This window comes from Sturnira hondurensis, unplaced genomic scaffold (assembly GCF_014824575.4).
Source record: "Sturnira hondurensis isolate 20B ecotype Veracruz unplaced genomic scaffold, ASM1482457v3 Scaffold0022136, whole genome shotgun sequence".
Classification (NCBI taxonomy): Eukaryota; Metazoa; Chordata; class Mammalia; order Chiroptera; family Phyllostomidae; genus Sturnira; species Sturnira hondurensis.
Window position 1 is genome coordinate 520,474 of NW_028094767.1, and position 19,080 is coordinate 539,553.

At 35.5% G+C, this 19,080-nt stretch overlaps 1 protein-coding gene across 7 annotated transcripts in view; it reads right to left on the reverse strand.

Annotated features, from left to right (window-relative positions):
- The window catches only part of MYO6 (myosin VI), a 158,840-nt gene that overhangs the window by 15,775 nt on the left and 123,985 nt on the right, over positions 1 to 19,080 (reverse strand). For all 7 annotated transcript variants that reach the window (XM_037034325.1, XM_037034324.1, XM_037034322.1 and 4 more), the window contains exons 21-28: positions 14,635 to 14,765; positions 14,463 to 14,540; positions 12,330 to 12,459; positions 10,133 to 10,223; positions 7,362 to 7,512; positions 5,631 to 5,839; positions 1,862 to 1,940; positions 804 to 964 (exon numbers count right to left, since the gene is read on the reverse strand). In XM_037034325.1, the coding sequence (XP_036890220.1) occupies positions 804 to 964; positions 1,862 to 1,940; positions 5,631 to 5,839; positions 7,362 to 7,512; positions 10,133 to 10,223; positions 12,330 to 12,459; positions 14,463 to 14,540; positions 14,635 to 14,765 (1,030 nt within the window). The remainder of the gene's footprint in view (positions 1 to 803; positions 965 to 1,861; positions 1,941 to 5,630; positions 5,840 to 7,361; positions 7,513 to 10,132; positions 10,224 to 12,329; positions 12,460 to 14,462; positions 14,541 to 14,634; positions 14,766 to 19,080) is intronic.

Sequence of the window (19,080 nt, forward strand, 5' to 3'; positions counted from 1 at the left end):
TTATTTTGTTGTAAACAGTGCTTTAACATTCTGAAAAGCATGGTCAGATACATCTATGTGCCCCACAATATATATAGAACATACATATCTACACACAAGGGAACTCACAAACTAGTTTTGCTCTGTTTTTACAAATAATTGAAGTAACTAAAGTTTCTACATTCTAAATGTTAAATGAATCTGTATATTGATGCTTCCTGATACTTTTAATAAGGCCTTCTATACTCTAATAAAATATTGTATTTAGAGATAATTCAGAAACCTGAGGGACAAAAATATTTCAATGTGATTAACCTCCCTTCTTGGAAAAGGAAATCTATTCATTCTGAAACACAGGGTATGTGTATAAAATTTCTCATCTCAAATGTTAGGATACAAATAGTTTTTCATTTTCATTAGGAAAATAATAAATCTCTACCTCAAATATATTAAACTGGATTATACTATATCGAATGATTTCCATTACAGTGTTTAATGGCAGGTATTTAGAAATTAGCTATCTACCCTTTATGCAATACTCACTGATTATTCCAGATTAAAAGTTGAGATGTTTTGTTTTCTAAAAGTACTCATGAGCCAAAATATCAATTTTGTTTTCCAACAGTTTGAGAATCTGATAAAATAAACTGTTTCATTCACTTGGGTATAAAAATGGATACAAATAAGTTTTAAATGATTTTACTTAAAATATATCAGGACTAAGGAATAGGGTTTTCTCCTATTCCTTTCAGGCTGACATAAAAGGCACACAGGTAAAGAAAGAAGTGAGAATGCTGCACCCCACCCAGCAGCTGGCCCAGTACCTCCGGAGCGCCAGGTCAGCCTGGGCCTCGTCGCTGATGAGCTCCGCTTCACTCTGTGCAATCCTCAGGGCCAGCTCCCGGTCCCGCCGCTCCTGCTCCAGAACTGCTTGCTGCTGGGACTCCTCTTCCCGCTGTTGGGCCAGCTGCGCCTCGACTTCAGCCTACCAAGGACAGAACGCATTTCACCAAGGTATCTCCATATGTTCCCTTGATCAGTCCCATTACTACTTAAAATTGTTCCAGACAAGTTCCTTACTAAGGAATATATCTTGCTTAACCAGAAATTTCATCAGTCTCTAGTCTCTTCTATGTTATGATTTATACTTGCTCTTTCCAAACCCAAGAGAAACCACAGTCCCACCATTCTATAACTATCAATGTCCCAGATATCACATGAGTATCCCAGGTATCACATTAACACCAAACAAGACAAGCAGATGTCAGGAATTTAAAGTGTTCGTTGTGCTCAGGATAGTTCGTTGTGCTCAGGATAAATTAATAAAGCCAAGAAACTCAAATACATGATCAATTATTCTCAGATATAGACTTTTTTTAAAATGAGGACGGAGAGAGAATCTTATTCTAACCCATTACTACTAGTATCTACAAAGCTATAAAATAATGCTTTATAATTTATTTAATTGAAGTATATTCTAAAATGATTAAGTAAATGTTCATCTGACTTTACCCTAGGTATAATAACTGCACCAAGCTAATATTTATTGAACTGAACATTGTTCAAAATGCTTTAATATGTGTTAACTTGTGTGATGCTCACAACCATTATTTACTCCCAGTCCACAGAGAGAAAACTGTGGCCCACAGTCACTCACTGTTGCTTGTGCAATGTCATAATTTCTGTCAGTGACACAATGCTGACACTTCCCTAACTCCAAAGTCCCTTCCCATGATTATTTCAGAAACTACTTTTCATCTCTGGAATAAACCAATGGCAGCTTATCTAGCAAATCAAGATATTACGTTCACTTCTTTTGTTTTATAATTTTGTAGATTCTGTTTTGATAGAAATTCAGTTCACCTATCTAGTCAGTACATACCTGAATACGTTTTTCCTCATCTTCCCTTTTCTTTCTCTCTTCTTCTTCTTGTTTTCTCTTTGCTTCCATCTCAAGTTTCCTAACAAAAAACAGAAAACTCTTCAAAAATTTAATATAAAATAAGGAATCTTTCAGAAGGCAATTTAACTATCAATAAACAAAGGTTACAGGATGGGGACTTACATTAACCTCCTGGCCACATACATTTTTTAAAAAAATAAAACCTAACTCTACTGACAATAATCTTTGAAACAAAACAAATAGAATTATATTGCATAACCTTCGATATCTATAGATTAACTTGGTTATAAAGCCTAGTTGTGAGGTACTGATGACATGTGCTTTCCTGTACTCTTTTTCTCCTATTAAACAACTTAATGTTTCTTCTGTCTGTCAGATTATGCCAACCTTTCAAAATGTTAATCAGTTCTAAAACCGCAGGAAAGTTGAGGTGCCTTTTTACTACTTATTAAATAATACACAAGTCACTGCTTTTAAAAAAATGTTGATTAGCCCTGGCTGGTGTAGCTCAGTGGATTGAGCGCGGGCCTGCGAACCACACGATCGCGGTTCGATTCCCAGTCAGGGCACATGCCTGGGTTGCAGGCCAGTTCCCGGTTCCCAGTTCCAGGCAGCGGACGCATGAGAGGCAACCATACATTGATATTTCTCTCCCTCTCTCCTTCCCTTCCCCTCTAAAATAAATAAATAAAATCTTAAAAAAAAAAAAATAAAAAAATGTTGATTAAAATGTCAAAGCTTAAATACAAAGAAAGAATATTAAAAACAGTAAGAGAAAAGCAGTTAGTGACCAGAAAGGGAGCTAACTACTTCCTTTCCAGGGAACTCCCATAAGACCGTCAGCCACTTTCTCAAAAGAAACTTTGCAGGCAAGAAGGGATTAGAAAGAAATATTAAAACTGATGAAAGCAAAGACCTATAATCAAGATTACCCAGCAAAGCTATCATTTAGAATGGAAGGGCAGATAAAGAGCTTCCCTTACAAGGAAAAGCTAAAGAAGTTCATCACCACCAAACCAGCATTATACGAAATGTTAAAGAGAAGACAAAACAGATCAAAAAATGATAAAAATGCATATCAACAGCTGAATCTAGAAAACAATAAATGAACAAGCAGAACAAAAAAAGACTCATAGATAACATAGGAAGTTTTGATGGTTGCCAGATGGGAGGGGGTTGGAGGGATGATTAAAAATGGTGAAGAGACTAAGAAGTACAATCACTTAGTAAGTTATATAATGTATAATAACTGGGGTGTACAACTGAAACTAATATAATAATTTATATCAATTGTAATTAAAAATTTAAAATGATTGGAAAAAATATAATAAAGATTAAATCAGCCCTAGCTGGTGTGGCTCAGTACATTGAGTGCCAACCTGCAAATCAAAGGGTCGCTGGTTCAATTCTGAGTCAGGGTACATGCCTGGAATGTGGGCTAGGACCCTGGCTAGGGGGTGTGTGAGAGGCAACCACACATTGATGTTTCTCTCCCTCTCCTTCTCCCTCCCTTCCCCTCTGTAAAATAAAGACATAAAATCTTAAAAAACAAAGATTAAATCAAAAAATAAAAATGATTTTAAAAAAGAAGAAATCCTCAGGTGTAAGAATCTAACCAAAATTCAGATTATAGTTAAAATCATTTTATTTCATTTTCATAAAATAAGCTTTTCTCCATTTTCAAACTTATTCTAAAATTAGTCATAAGCTGTAAGATACCACTCTGGTCAAGAATGAACCCTATCTACAATGATGTTGTGCCATATAGGCTATACCATCTAGGTGTAATAGGCTACACCATCTAGGTATAGATGTAAATTCACTCTATGATGTTCTCACAATGATGAAACCAGCTAACGACAAATTTTCCAACATGTCTCCATCATTACGTGGCATGTGACTGTGGTATTTTAAAATAGTAATAACTATTTGGGGAGTTCTGGCCCAGATGGAGGTGTACGTAGAAACCCTTCACTTCCTTGCACAACCTAAAGGAGGATAACAACTAATCTAAAATCAATAAACAACCAGAAGTGCCAGAAAATCAAACTGCATGGAACTCCAACAACCACAAAATTAAACAGTCAAACAGGCCAACCAGACCAGTGAGGCCATCTGGAAAGAAACCGTGGTGAGGCCCTGGGGGCAGGGCAGCCTGTGTAGGAGGGGCTGACTTAAGGGAAAACCGAGACTCAGAGCTGGCTGTGGACTATGGTAGTGGTCACCAAGGTGGGAGAGAAACTCCCAGACTCACAGGAGAGTTCATTGAAAAGTGCGGTAGAGAAAGCAGGGGAGGTACACTGTTCCCTCTCTGACCCCTCCCCCACAGGCAGCTATACAGCAGCAAGGAGGGTTGCCCTGCCTGGGTGACTACTTAAGGCCCCGCCCCCTTATAACTTAACAGAGGCCCCAAACAAAAAAATATGGCCCAAGTGAAAGAACAGAGCAAAGCCTAAGAAAGAGAGCTAAGTGATGAGGAGATAGCCAACCTATCTGAGAGAGAATTTTAAGCCCTGGTAATCAAAATGCTCACAGAACTGACTGAGCTTGGTCAAAAAATGAAGGAACAAATAAAAGATACCCAAAATGAAATAAAGCAAGATATTCAGGGAACCAATAGTAACAGGAAGGAAACCAGGACTCAAAGCAACAAGTTGGAACAAATGGAAGAAACAAACATCCAACCAGAACAGAATGAAGAAACAAAAGTTCAAAAAAATGAGGAGAAACTTTTGAACCTCTGGGACAACTTTAAGCATTCCAATATCTGAATTATAGGGGTGCCAAAAGGAGAATGACAAGAGCAAGAAACTGAAAACCTTTTTGAACAAATACTGAAGGAAAACTCCCCCAATGTGATGAAGGAAATAACTTTCAGGAAGTCCAGAAAGCCCAGAGAGTCCCAAGGAAGTTGTATCCAAAGAGGAACACACCAAGGCACATCATCATTAAGTTACTCAAGATTAAAGACAAAGAAACAATGGTCAAAGCAGCAAGAGGGAAGGAAAGAGTTACCTACAAAGAAGTGCCCAGAATGCTATTTCTCAAAAGAAACCTTACAAGAAGGGGCTGGAAATAAGTATTTGAAGTCATGAAAGGCAAGGACCTACACCCAAGGACACTCTATCCAGCGAAGCTATCATTTAGAATGGAAGGGCAGATAGAGTAATTCCCAGATAAGGTCAAGTTAAAAGAGTTCATCATCACCAAGCCCGTATCACATGAAATGTTGAAGGGTCATATATAAGAAAAGGAAGATCAAAATATGAATGGTAAAATGACAACAAACCCACAACTATCAACAAATGAACCTATACAAATAAAAGAAACAACAACAAAAACAAAAACTAAGCAAACACCTAGAATAGGAATAGTATAAGAGAAATGGACATTTCATGGAGGATTTTCAGTGGGGAGGGGGAAGGGAAGAATAGGAGGGAAAAGTACAGGGAAGAAGAAGCATAATTGGTAGGCATTAAATAGACAGGGAGAGGTAAAAAATAGTATAGGAAACAGAGAACTCAAAGAACCTATATGTACAACCAATGGACATGAACTAAGGGGGGGGACTGCTGAAGGGAAGGGGGTGCAGGGGAAAGGGGGTAAATTGGGGAAACTGTAATAGCATAATGAATAAAATATACTTGAAATAAAATAAAATAATAAATATTTAAAATAAGAATATTTACCAACAAGAATGCACTGTCCTGTTTTCTTCTAATTCGAAATAACAATATAAATGACTTACATCCGCCTCTCCTCCTCTTCCTTTCTTCGACGTTGTTCATCTTCTTCACGTCTTTTTCTTTCTTTTTCCATTTCTTCTTGAATGCGCCTCAGCCTTTCGGCTTCCTCTTCTTGCTGTTTCTTTTTCTGTAAAGCACTGAGGAGCTCCTCTGAGCTTTTAACTAGTGCATCATATTCCTTCTGTATCTGTTCCCTTGTCATCATAGTGGACTTTAAAAAATAAACAGGGACTTAAAAAGTTATCTCTTCTGTTGCCCAACAATGTGAACACTAAACACTATGAGTAAATCACATTTCAAAATGATTAAGATGGTAAATTTAATGTTATCTCCCTTTATCACCATAAAAAAACCAGGATGTACATATATAGCAAAAACTGGAAAAGTTGGTAAGCAATAAGCCCATTATCTTTATTATACTATTTGTATATTTAAAAGTTATCTTTGCATACAAATATCTACATCTATTTCCCATTAATCAAGTAATCAAATACTTAAGGAGGTTCTGTGGACAAGGTAAAATACTGTAGTTAAAAAAACAGTTTTAAAGAAGTGATTAGTTCATTTTGCCAGAGTGTACTAATTATAATAATGTTTAACTACTATTTAAGAAATATTTAAGAAATTATTAAATACAGCCAACATTGTTGGATGATTTTCCCAGGTAGTCTTCCAAAACTGTGGCTTGGTTGGTTTTAATTAGCACTACATAAACAGGGATGGCTCTTAACAGATTTGTAAAATCAGCTAAGCTTATCCAAAGCATTTTAACTCCCTAACCCCATTCTATCTAAAACTGAACACTATGTAAAATATCTGCCCAAAAGGCTCATTTTAAGCTATTATATCCTACATAATTGCACTGACTTGCTAAAGTTGATGAGAAAAACATCAAGACTGTAAAATAAAACCAAAAAAAGGAAGAAACAGACAAAATGTAATTATAAGCATATAAAAAATTATCACTCCCACTGGAAATCAAGTAAATGAAAATTAATAGAAAAAAGAGGCCTCTTTTTTCCTACAAAATTTGGAAGAGGATTAATGAGATTTCCATAACAGTTAACTAATTTATGATACAGCTTATATGAAGATAATTATAGAAACAAAGCATATGGCATAGTAATAAGGACAGAAAATTACACGTATATTAGGATAAGAACTATACAAAAACATGTGCACGTGAAGTAAGACAGGAAAAGGAACATCCAACAGTAAAACAGTTATTTGTGTTAGTCTTGTGAGAGTTTTTTGGTAATTTTCTCTAAATGTTCAATATTACATTTATCATTTAAAAATTACTTTCTAAAAGTAGAAAAACATGAAACAAAATAATTGACATTAATCCTTTTTCAGTAATGATTATGCAAAAGCTTACAAAATGAGTATTCAGATACTATTTAAAATAGTAAATAGTAAACTAAATACAGTAATATTTCAGTAATAATAAACAATAAATAGTATTTTAGTTATTACTTTTAGAAAAAAAATATCTTTCCTAGTAATCAATGGAAGTATGATAACTTTTCAAATCTTTTTTTGCTATAGAAATTTTTAAACCTAGAGTAGAGAGTGTATTATAATGAACATCAGTGGTCATCACTGGGACTCAACATTGTAACACTCTGTATCCGTAAAAAATAAGAACATTTTCCTATACAATTTCAACACCAATAATAAATAATAATAAATTATTTTTTAAAGTGATAGTCATTTGGGTTAAAATTACATACCTTAATTTTGGCCATTAAAGCATCGATGGAAATTTCAAGGTCCTTGACCTGTTTACTCATCTCTGGTTTTCCTTCTTTCAGGGCACTCACCACTTCATTAAATTTACCCAGTCGCTTTTTCAGGGTGCCCACCTTAACCAGGCCATCGATGCTATAAAGACAATGCTGCATCAGTTTACTTTCTCCACTTACAGCTATGGAGGTTGACTTTCCATTTGAATAAAATGCTGAACATATTGTTAAAAAAGATATTTTACTTCTGTTTTCATATTGTTCAGTATTCTCTTTTTTAGATAATTTGTTGAGGGTAAAAAAAATAATCAAATATGGGTGTGAAGGACACTGCTATCTGTCAAGAGGACTTAAGCCTTCTATCTTTACACTGAAAAACTGGAGAATTCAAATTAAAGAAAACCTAAAAGACTTATCTAGTCTCTTTTAAAGGTGTTAAAGATTAACAATTATTCAGACTGCTATGTTTAAAGAGTATCAATTAATAATAAAAGCATATGAGAACTTAATAATAAATTTACGGTGAGACAATTCCTACACATAATTCAGAAAATTATGGTCAAAACATTAATGAGATGTTTTAAAAAACAGTATCAATATACAGGAATTCAGTGGATTTTCGTACATTGATACTGTATCCTGCAATTTCACTGTTACTTGTTTATTGTTAGTTTTCTGGTAGGGTCTTTAGGGTTCTCTACATACAGAATCATGCCACCTGCTATGGCACTTTTACTTCTTCATTCTCAATTTGGATGCTTTTTATTTCTTTCTCTTGCCTGATTGCTCTGGCTAGGACTTGCAGAACTATTTTGAATTAGAGTGGTGAGAGTGAATATCCTTATCTTCCTGATTTTGGAGGGAAAGCTTTCAGTTTTCACTGAATACAAATACAGTATTAGCTGAGGGTCTGTCATACATGTCCTTTATTATGATAAGTACTTTCCTTCTCTACCCACTTTATTGAGTGATTTAATCATAAATGGGTGTAGCAGCTTATCAAATGCTTTTTCTGCAGCTATTGATAAGATCATATGATTTTATCCTTTGTTTTGTTAATGTGTTGTATTATATGGATTGGCTGGCATATGTTAAACCATCCCTGTGCCCCTAAAATGAACCCCACCTGTATGTTATGTGTTATTTTTTTATGTATTGTTGTGTAGAGACCAGAAATAAAACCACATTATTACATATGGGCAAATAATTTTTGACAAAGGAGCCAAAAACAATTGAGAAAAGAAAGCCTCTTCAATAAAGGGTGCCGGGAAAACTAGAAAACCATATGCAAAACAACTAAACTAGACTAGTTTGTCCTGTGTACAAAAAGATTAATTCAAAATGGATCAGAGACCTAAGTAAAATGAGAAACAAATTGCATAGAAGGAAACATAGGCACTAAACTCATTGACTTTGGTATGAGAAAAAATTTTATCAATATGACCTCAAAGGCAAGGGAAGTAAAGGCAAAAATAAAGGAATGGGGCTATATCAAAACAAAAAGGCAACCAACTGAATGGGAGATATTTGCAAACAACAGCTCCAACAAGGGGATAATATCCAATACATATAAAGAACTTGCACAACTCAATACTAAACAAACAATCCAATTAAAAAATGGGCAGAAGACCTGAACAGAAACTTATCCGAAGAAGACATACAAGTGGCTAACAGATACATAAAAATATACTCAACTTCACTAGCTATTAGGGAAATACAAATCAAAACTAAAATAAGATACCAACTCACACCTATTAAAATGGGTATTATCAACAAGACAAGTAGTAACAAGTGTTGGCGAAAAAAGAACTCACATTAGCTGCTGGTGGAAATGTAAACCGGTACAGCACTACAAAACTCAGTAGGGAGGTTCTTCAAAAAATTAAAAATAGAGGTACCATATGACTCAGCAATCCCTCTTTTGGGTATCTACTCAAAAAACTTGAAAACATTTATTCACAAAGATATATGCACCCTCTGTTCAACATAGCACTATTCACGGCAGCCAAGACCTGGAAACAACCACAGTGCCCTTCAGTAGGTAACCAGATAAAGAAGATGTGGTGCATATACACTACAGAACGCTAGTCAGCAAAAAGAAAAGATGAAACACTGCCATCTGCAGCAACTTGGATGGACCTTGACCATATTATCCTAAGCAAAATAAATCAGGCAGAAAAACCTAAGAATCATGTATTTCATTCATATGTGGGATATAAAACTGAAACTCACAGACAACAGTACGGTGGTTACCAGAAGGAAGGGAGTGGAGGAGTAATAACGGGTAAAGGGGGCCAAATACATGGTGACAGAAGATGATCTGACTTTGGGTGGTGGGCACACAATATACAGATCATATATCATAGACATCTACACTAGAAACCCACATAATCTTATTAACCAATGCTACCCCAATAAATTTAGCAAATAAACAATGTCACGGTGACATTTATCAAGAAACTCAAGTCACCAAAATAATCAGAATAAAAGAACTCCTTACAACCACTTATTTCGGCCTTTCATGGTGTCTACATTTTTGTAAGCTCCTTTCAAATTCTTTTGTAGAATGAGGCCAATAATGAAGTAATCAAATAATTAATTTCAAATAAATAGTGGAAATAACAGATTAATGTATCTTTTTATAAGAACATGAGAAAGAAAACTCTGAGCATTTGAACTGCCCTTCATTATGACTTTACAGCCATTTTATATTTGGGTAATTAGGTTTTGTAGTATTCTTCAGCCACTATCCATCTTACCGAGGTTTGTGTCTCCTTTTGCAAAGCCACATTCGAATAGTTTTTTGCATTTTAATGCAGGCTTCAGCTCGATATTTTATTTTGTTTTTCACTATGTGTAAGAGAAAAATATAATGATAGAAAATCATTCAGTTTAAATCAGACATATAATAATTTTAAAATCTACTCACTTTGACAAAGCAATTCTCGAGAAACATGAGATCTTATTGAACATACGACACCAGACATCAAAATCAAGAAGTTTAACATTTCTTTAATTCCTTATAATTCTTAAAATGAAAAGTATACCACATATATGACTAGATTTACATTTTAAATGTATTATTTCCTTATTATGCTACACTACTGCTCCCCAAACTGTTTTAAGCAATATTTGGTCTATGAAATGCTAACGGGTATGTCTTAAAAGAAGGATTCACCTGCCAAATGAATTTAGAAAAAGCTAAGAGCTACTTTTGGAGATTCACAATAAAAACAGTGAGTGAGGCCTGAGAATCCTACAGTAAAGGAATGTATCAATGTTTAACTTCAGTTACCCAGAAAGTGCTACGCTGATTCAATCCTGAAACATTTTCTTAGAGCTGCTCTCGGCATCCTGCAAAAATCCTGACTAGTTACTGACTTCACCACTGCGCAACACAGTCCATGAATAAATGAAGATTATAGGTAATTTTAACGTAATATGTTGTCCATCATATTACATATTGCAATGTATAAAGCTGANACGGGTATGTCTTAAAAGAAGGATTCACCTGCCAAATGAATTTAGAAAAAGCTAAGAGCTACTTTTGGAGATTCACAATAAAAACAGTGAGTGAGGCCTGAGAATCCTACAGTAAAGGAATGTATCAATGTTTAACTTCAGTTACCCAGAAAGTGCTACGCTGATTCGATCCTGAAACATTTTCTTAGAGCTGCTCTCGGCATCCTGCAAAAATCCTGACTAGTTACTGACTTCACCACTGCGCAACACAGACCATGAATAAATGAAGATTATAGGTAATTTTAATGTAATATGTTGTCCATCATATTACATATTGCAATGTATAAAGCTGAAAGTACTGAACTATATTGACAAGTGTTTACATTTTACTTGGAAAATTGTAAGAAAAAGAGCTTCTGTTATCTTTTTTATATAGCTTTCTTTTTATCTATATTCATACTTCTAACAAAATACCTCAATAATAACCTTTATTTGCATGGCTCCTTTTCATTAGGTCAAAAAAAAATTTATCTATTAAGAAGGAACAATTTACTGGATTTTTTTTCAGGTTTCTAACACTGTTTAAGGTACTCTGGTGAGCATGGAGAGAAGGGCAAATACAAGTTTAGTCAAGTTACTGGCAACAGCTCCTTACACTGAAAGGTTTTCCATAGACACTCAAGTAACCCTAAAATATTGTGCCCCTCACCCTTGTTTGGGGTCAGAGATAAGTAGTCTGTATACAATCTGGCCAGGAACACAAGAAAAAGCAGCTCAGTACAGTGTGTCGGAGAACAGGGTCTAAAAAAGCAGAGGCAGGAGAAGAGGCTGGAAACACAAGCAGAAGCCCCATTTTATGTGATCTTGAAAGATTCTAAGACAGACTTTTTAGCCTTGACTTGACACAAAAAGAGCTGTAATAAAAGGCTTTTGGTTCCCAGAGAGAACTCTGGGGACCCAGGAAAACCTCTCTGGGAGCTACTGAAGCTGCTATGCACATGCAGGACAGGCTCCACTAAGGCGCTGGCAACCAAGTGGGAAGAATGTGCAGTATTTAGAAGAATCAATGGGGTTTGTTGACGGACAAGATTTCAGGGACAGGAAAGGAGAAATCATCACAACTTGAAATTTTGGGCACGTTGTGCTGATGGCGACATGCAGGTAGAAAGAGATCTGGCTTAAGTCTGAGAGACTGGGGGATGGTGTGGGAAAGGTGAGGAGGGGGCAGGGAGAGAAAATAAGACAGTGAACTCTGTTTTGTTTAGGACATGAGGAAATTAATTCTCACATAAAGAAGTATCACATACACTCAAAAGAGAAAGTCCACAAATACTAATTTATCACACACTACACATGAGATATTACTTCAGGAGCCAGAGAAGCGACATGAATAAGCAATGAGACCCCTGCCTCCCAGCACTCACCGCGGAGACAACTTTATACCATCCCACTTCCAAAATAACTACAGAGCCCGGTGTGAAAGAGAACACCTACATTTGATGACTGAGAGTGAGCACCACTGAACTTTCTTCCAGCGACTGCAGATAAGCCAGTGATTGACTCTTTTAACCAGCTCTGCTAAATGGTCAGGGTCAGACTTCATAATCTGATCAAATTCTGCAAACTGGAAAATAAAGTAATTTAATATCAGTATCAAAACACACAGAGATACAAAATTACTCAAATCCAAAATCTAACTTTTTGGAAATAGTCACAAGCCATAAAGCATGTCTGGTTGGGTTACATGGAAAACCCAAGCACACTTGACTCTCTTGCTGCCTTTCTCTTCCTCCTTCCTTCATTCCTTCAGGATCTTGGAGGGTAAGGCAGGTTACTCATTGCCAGTTAGCAGGTTCAGCCATAAAAATAGAAAAAAGTCTTACATGACAATTAAAGATGGTTGGTAAAAAGGTCTTACTGAAAAAGAATGAAGAAAGAAGGGCTAATATATCTCTAATTGCCTTATCCACTTTCTCAAATATCTGTATATAGTTCCCGACTAATGAAGGTCAGCCACATAATGTTATGTACCACCAAAACTACTCCAACTTCCCCAAACCCCATCCTCATTTAGGTCAGAGATAAGAAATTGTTGCTAAGAGACATAACACAAACAAAACTATTAGGTTAAGAAAAGTATCATTTCCACAGTTTGTCACCAAATTACATGATAATTTCCATCCCATACCAGATAACCCACCGGCCATCTTCTACCTTTTTCATCTCATGGCACACATAAAGTAATTACTAAATTTCTGTGGCACACCAAAAAATATATTTTGGCCAATCTGACAAAAAAAATAGGTAAAATTTTGATTTATTCACACCAGATAGCTATTGCTGTGTTGGCTGTTGTTATTTTTTTTATTCGACAATCTAAAGGAAAAGAAGTCAGTGCCCCTGACTAAATAGTCAGGTATTGCATGTTTTAAAAATTCTTGTGGCACACTCACTGAAAATCAATGTACCCCACTATAATGAATTGAGTATGTCATACCTATCAATGTAACAGCTTCTCATAATCAAAGGTAACATAATGAGACTAAAGATCTGTGAAAATATGCCACGTGCTTTTAATGTTTTCTTCTGAATGATCAATTTTTCTGGAAACAAGTGAGACTAAGCACTTTTTCTATCAGGCTATCAATTCTAAAATATTACTATAGCCCTGAAATACAATAAATGTTGAGTTTATGAGAAATATATATGATTATAGCTAAGCCAAATATGAAAATTTATATTTTTTCTTAATTTTTCTCTTTTATAGGAAATGGTATGGGTTCACTGCAGTAAAAATATTCACAGGAAAGTACATACACTGTTAATGCATTATGCAGATTTTATCTCATGCCCAAAAATGTGAAATCAGATTTATTATGATTAATTTAGCCTTCAAGGAACTAGAGATACTTATTAATGATTCTGCTAAGTAATATGGTTGACTATTATATAATAGCAAGTGTGTTTAAAATTATAAAGACATAATTCAATCATTTTAAAGAAGTTAGGAATGGTGAAATTATAAACAGATTGTGAAGAGCATTTAGGTATTTCTGTATTATATATACTTAGTTATGAAATATTCTTAACTTGGTCTTGTAACCTAGTACGGAACCTGTAAATACTAAAACTATGAGTTAGCCTAAGAAAATTATATTAACATGCAAAACCATTTACACACTCACTCATTCTAGGGTTTGAAAGAAGTCAGCAGAAACCTCAGTCCACTTTCCTATACCTTGTACACCTATCATACTTTAATGGAACTTGTTCTCCACACAACAGAGACTTCAGAGTACTATGAAAATTTTAATTATTAAGACTGAATTAATATGTTTTAGAAGAGCTTTCAACTTGTGTTCACAACACAAGTATTTTCTGGCTAGCCCTTACTTAAACAAAAAAATCCAATCAAACAACACTCTGATTCCAATATTTCCAAAGCTGAAAAAAACTGTAAAACTTATAGAGTATTACACATTGTAAACTTCTCACATATTCATATATGCACACTGTTAGTGAGCATGTAAGTCAAGAATAATTCAAATCACTAAACACTTAAAATTATTCACTAACACCAACTATTCATATTTATCACGTTCAAGTTTAAAATAAAAACATATTTACCTTGCCAGGTCTAAAAAAAACTTTTGTTAACCCAAACTTGTAGTCAACTTCATTTAAGCCCAAAGCTTTAAAAAGAGCCTGAAAAGTAAAAGTTAAAAAGTTAAAGGACAACTAGTAATTAGTAAGAAAGATGCCTATAACTAAGAAATTTCAATTCAGGTGGTATTTGTACCTTACAAAATAGTCTTGGATCTAATCTTGCAAGTTTATCTGGCATGTACTTTTTATACATGTTGTAGAGTTCATGAAATGAAGCTCGTGATGGGAAACCACCCTGCATCAAGTCCAAAACAGACACCATACCTAGATTCATAAACAAACACATATTATTGCCAATCACCGTATACAAGTACAAAAACTACTTGCAAATAATCAACTTTACAAATTAATGTTTAGAAAGGTGCAATTTACAGGAATTACCAGCAAGTAAATATTACCTAAGAAATGTCATATTTATACTTACTGTATCCCAACTTACCCACCACCTCAAACTATTGTAGCATATTTCATCTAAAGCCATCTTGAGTAAACCTTTCTTTAGAGACAAACTATTGATCTCCAGGAAGCTCAAGTCTACTTTACATCTCTTTTTCTGCTACAAACCTCTGTGTCATAATCACAGTGTATAAGGCCTACATTAGTCCATTTTCCAAGTCCTGAGGTTAATTTTAGAATAAGACTCCTGATAGAGTCTCCAAGAAGCTGACAAACACAGCCCCAAGTCCTCACCAGTGCCTAAACAAAGCAAATGCACAAGAAAGGAGAGCTCACGGTTTCACTGGAAAGATTCCCTTCTGCTCCCCAATCCAAGAAATGAGTCTATAGGAGTAAAGAGGCTACAGGGCACATATCTGTTTTTTTTTATTTTTTGTTTATTTTATTTTACTTATTTTATTTTTATTTAATCTTTTTAAAAATATTTTTATTTAATTATTTTTCAAGTACAGTTTTCTGTCTATTACAGGGCGCATATCTATTGTCAGTGAAATTCTAGTAGGTGGTTAATTTGAGCCTTGAGTCAGCGTCAACTTTTCATATCATGAAAAGCATTAAAATAGTCAAGGAAAAGCTCAATAACTATAGATAATATCAAGAACCTTTGTTCACCAAAAAACCCTGGATTTTAGACTCTGGGACTATTCAATTCAATGGAGAAAATAGCATTATTCAACAAGAAGTGTTAGGAGAAATGGTTAGGCATTTAGGAAAAAAAAAAAAAAACATTTGACCCTCACCTCTCTTATACCAAAATAAATACCTGCTAGCCAATGATCTAAACTAGCAAAATGAAACTATAAAACATTTTAAAAGTTGATCTTTATTTTAAAATCATCTCATGGGAAAGATAGCCTTTCCTGGAAGTCAGATTATATTTAGACTTTTTAATGGGACAAGTGTAAAATGCCGATGCCCTCAGGGTCGACGACAGTGCAGGCAAACACACGCACCCGTTCTTACCTGGAGAGCAAAGCCGGTGCAAGCGTCTGGGACGGCAATTTGGAAATATTTACCCCTCTGACCCAGAGCTTTTCTACTTCTATGAATCTGTCCTACAACTGGTCACACATGTGGGCAAATATACCCATAGAGAATGTCTATATATCCACTGGGTCATCATTTATAATAGAAAAAACAAGTATCAATTATGTTATAACCATATACGATGTTTTAATTTAAAAGAACCAAACTTTATCTAACCAGTATAAGAATGCATTTAAGATATAAAGTGGTTACCAGAAGTGAGCTTTTTTACTTATATTTTTGTATTATTTCATTTCTGTTACAGTGGACATATATAACTATTATAATTTTTAATACTAATCAATGAAAACATAAAAGCAAAAATTCCTATGGAAAAACTAAATAGTTCCTATCTCCAGAACTAAATTTGATTCTAAGCTCTGCTTGAAAAATAAAACGTCTGGTTGACACTGTCACAATTTTTGCCCATTGTTCCCAATAAACAAGTCGCACCCGCCACCTCTGAGCCCCTTGGCTTGCCCAGTAACTGTGGACAACACATGCACTGGCTCAAAGAAGTTCACTAACGATTTCATGGAGCTTAACAAATTACCAAGCCTATGGCTGCCTTCCCAACACACCAAGTACTTTTCCTTCTGGAAATTCCCATGACCGGGATCTTTCACTGGGAGTTTGGTGACGAGGTTGTCGGTGCAGCTCTGGCTGGTTATACTCAGGATGTCACTGTGACAACAGACATGCAGAACAGCCCCCAGGACACAGAGGAAGATCTACTGTCTTCTCACACCTTCCCCTACTTTACCCTCATGTTGGCTGATCAAAAAGAGAGTAATTTTAGCCATGGCCAGGTGGCACAGTTGGCTGGATTATTCTGTATTCCGAAAGGCCGCGGGTTCGATTCCCACTCAGTACACATATGTAGGTTGCAGGTTCAATTCCCAGTGGGGATTGTACGAGAGGCAACCAATTGATGATCCTCTCTCACACTGGTGTTTCTATCTATCCCTGCCCCAACCCCTTCTTCTCACTCTAAAATTAGTAAAACATATCCTTGGATAAGGATTTAAAAATATATAGTAATTTTAGTAAAAGATATCCCAAATTAACTATTTCTCTTTAAACTGGAAAAACTAACAGAAATGGAAAGGCAAAATAGAATTCAAATTTTTAATTGTTTATTTTAGAAGATTTCAATATTTTCACTTCTACCAGTTATCAGTACTTTTGGCTTTTTCTCATTACTAGCCACATGACTAGAACCAACTCTATACCATTTTATTAGAAGTACTTTAAAAAAATCTATTATGAATCGAGAGTCATCTATTAAACTGCCAACATATCTCAACATATTGAAATACACTGCTTATTAGCCTAATAGCCTATACAACAAGAATACAAGGTCTGTCTAGAAAAAGTGCAGCCATCATTAATATAATGAAAATGATTTGCGCAATTCGGATGTAACCTAGCAGCCCAGAAGAGTGGACTGGAATGCGCATGTGTGAACGACGACGATTTCAATGTCCTAGTCAGTGGGGGCAGTAGGAACCATTGAGTGAGCATGTGTATTGGGTGGCCATCACATTCAAAATGACTGAGGAGAGCAATGAATCTGCATCCAATTTTGCATTTAGCTTGAACACTCCTCTGTGGAAACTATTCAGATGATTCAGAAGGCCGCAGCTATGTGCAACTGGTGACTGGGGCTTCATCACAATGTGCCCACTCATGCATCACATCTCATGCAGAGTTTTTTGGCAAAACATGAAATCACTCAGATGACTCAAGCCCCCTACAGCCCAGGTTTGGTGCCCTATGACTTCTGGCTTTTCCCAAAACTAAAACCACCTTTAAAAGGGAAGAGATTTCAGACTGTGGATGAGATTCAGGAAAATGTGATGGGGCAGCTGGTGGCAACTGAGACAACTGTGTGAGGGCCCAAGCTGCCTACTTTGAAGGGGACTGAGGTGTCATTGTCCTATGTACAATGTTTCTTTTCTTGGATCTTGGATCTTCTTCAATAAATATCTCTATTTTTCATATAACATGTCTGGATACCTTCTGGACAGACCTCATAGAGCTAAATCTACAGATGTACCTTACCAGGAGATCAGATGCTCACTAAGAAAATAAGTGATTTATTATATTGGGCTAAACAAATCCTAAAGAAAAAATGTAGATGAGATAAAAGTTAAACTCAATGTAAAAAGAACCTAAAGAAAATATAAAAAATACATCTATACTTTATGTAGGAATACAGCAGGTATAAATTATTTAACTTTCCAGTATTCATTAAATTAGTCACAAATTACTCTATTTGCTAGAGTATGTGTTTCATTCAACAAATATTTACTGAGTCTACTGCATGCCTTGCACTGCCAGGAGGCAGGGATACATGTGCAAGCCAAAACAGGTAACAGTGTCAGCTCTCATAAGGTTTATAGGTTGGAAAAGGGAAATATTAAATAAATATTCAAACATATATAAAATTAATGACTGTGAAATAAAGGCACTCAACACTTTTATTCGGGCGCCTTTCCTAGTTACAGATATCGAGAAAGGTTTTCATAAGGAAATGACAATCAGGCTGAGACGTGAAAGATGAAGGAAAAGGAAGCAGAGGCAGCAGCTGGTGCACAGGCCCTGCAACAGGAGAGACTACGCAGCATTTAAGGAACTAAAACAAGGGCCTCTGAGGCTGCAGCACATAGAAAAAAAAGTACAGAGATGAAGCTAGGGGCACATGGGCCAGACCATATGGGGCCTCATAAGCTGCTAGGATTTTTTTCTTTACCCTAAGAATAAACAGAAGCCATTACAGCCCTTTAAGCAGTAAAAAGACATAATCAGACTTCAGCTGTAAAGCAGTCATTCTGGCAGTGTGGTAAGAAGAGACTGAGCAGATGTAAGGAGAATACTTAAGAAGCTGCAGATGAAAGATAGTGACAGCTTCAGTTAGGATGTACTAAGACTCACTAACACAGACAGAGCTAAATGAGTAACCTTAAATATTCCCACCACAAAGAACAAACAGTAATTACATGATTTGATGGGAGCATTAGCTAATGCTATGGTAGCAATCACTTTGCAATATATAAATACATCAAATCAGTACAGTGTACACTCTGAACTTATA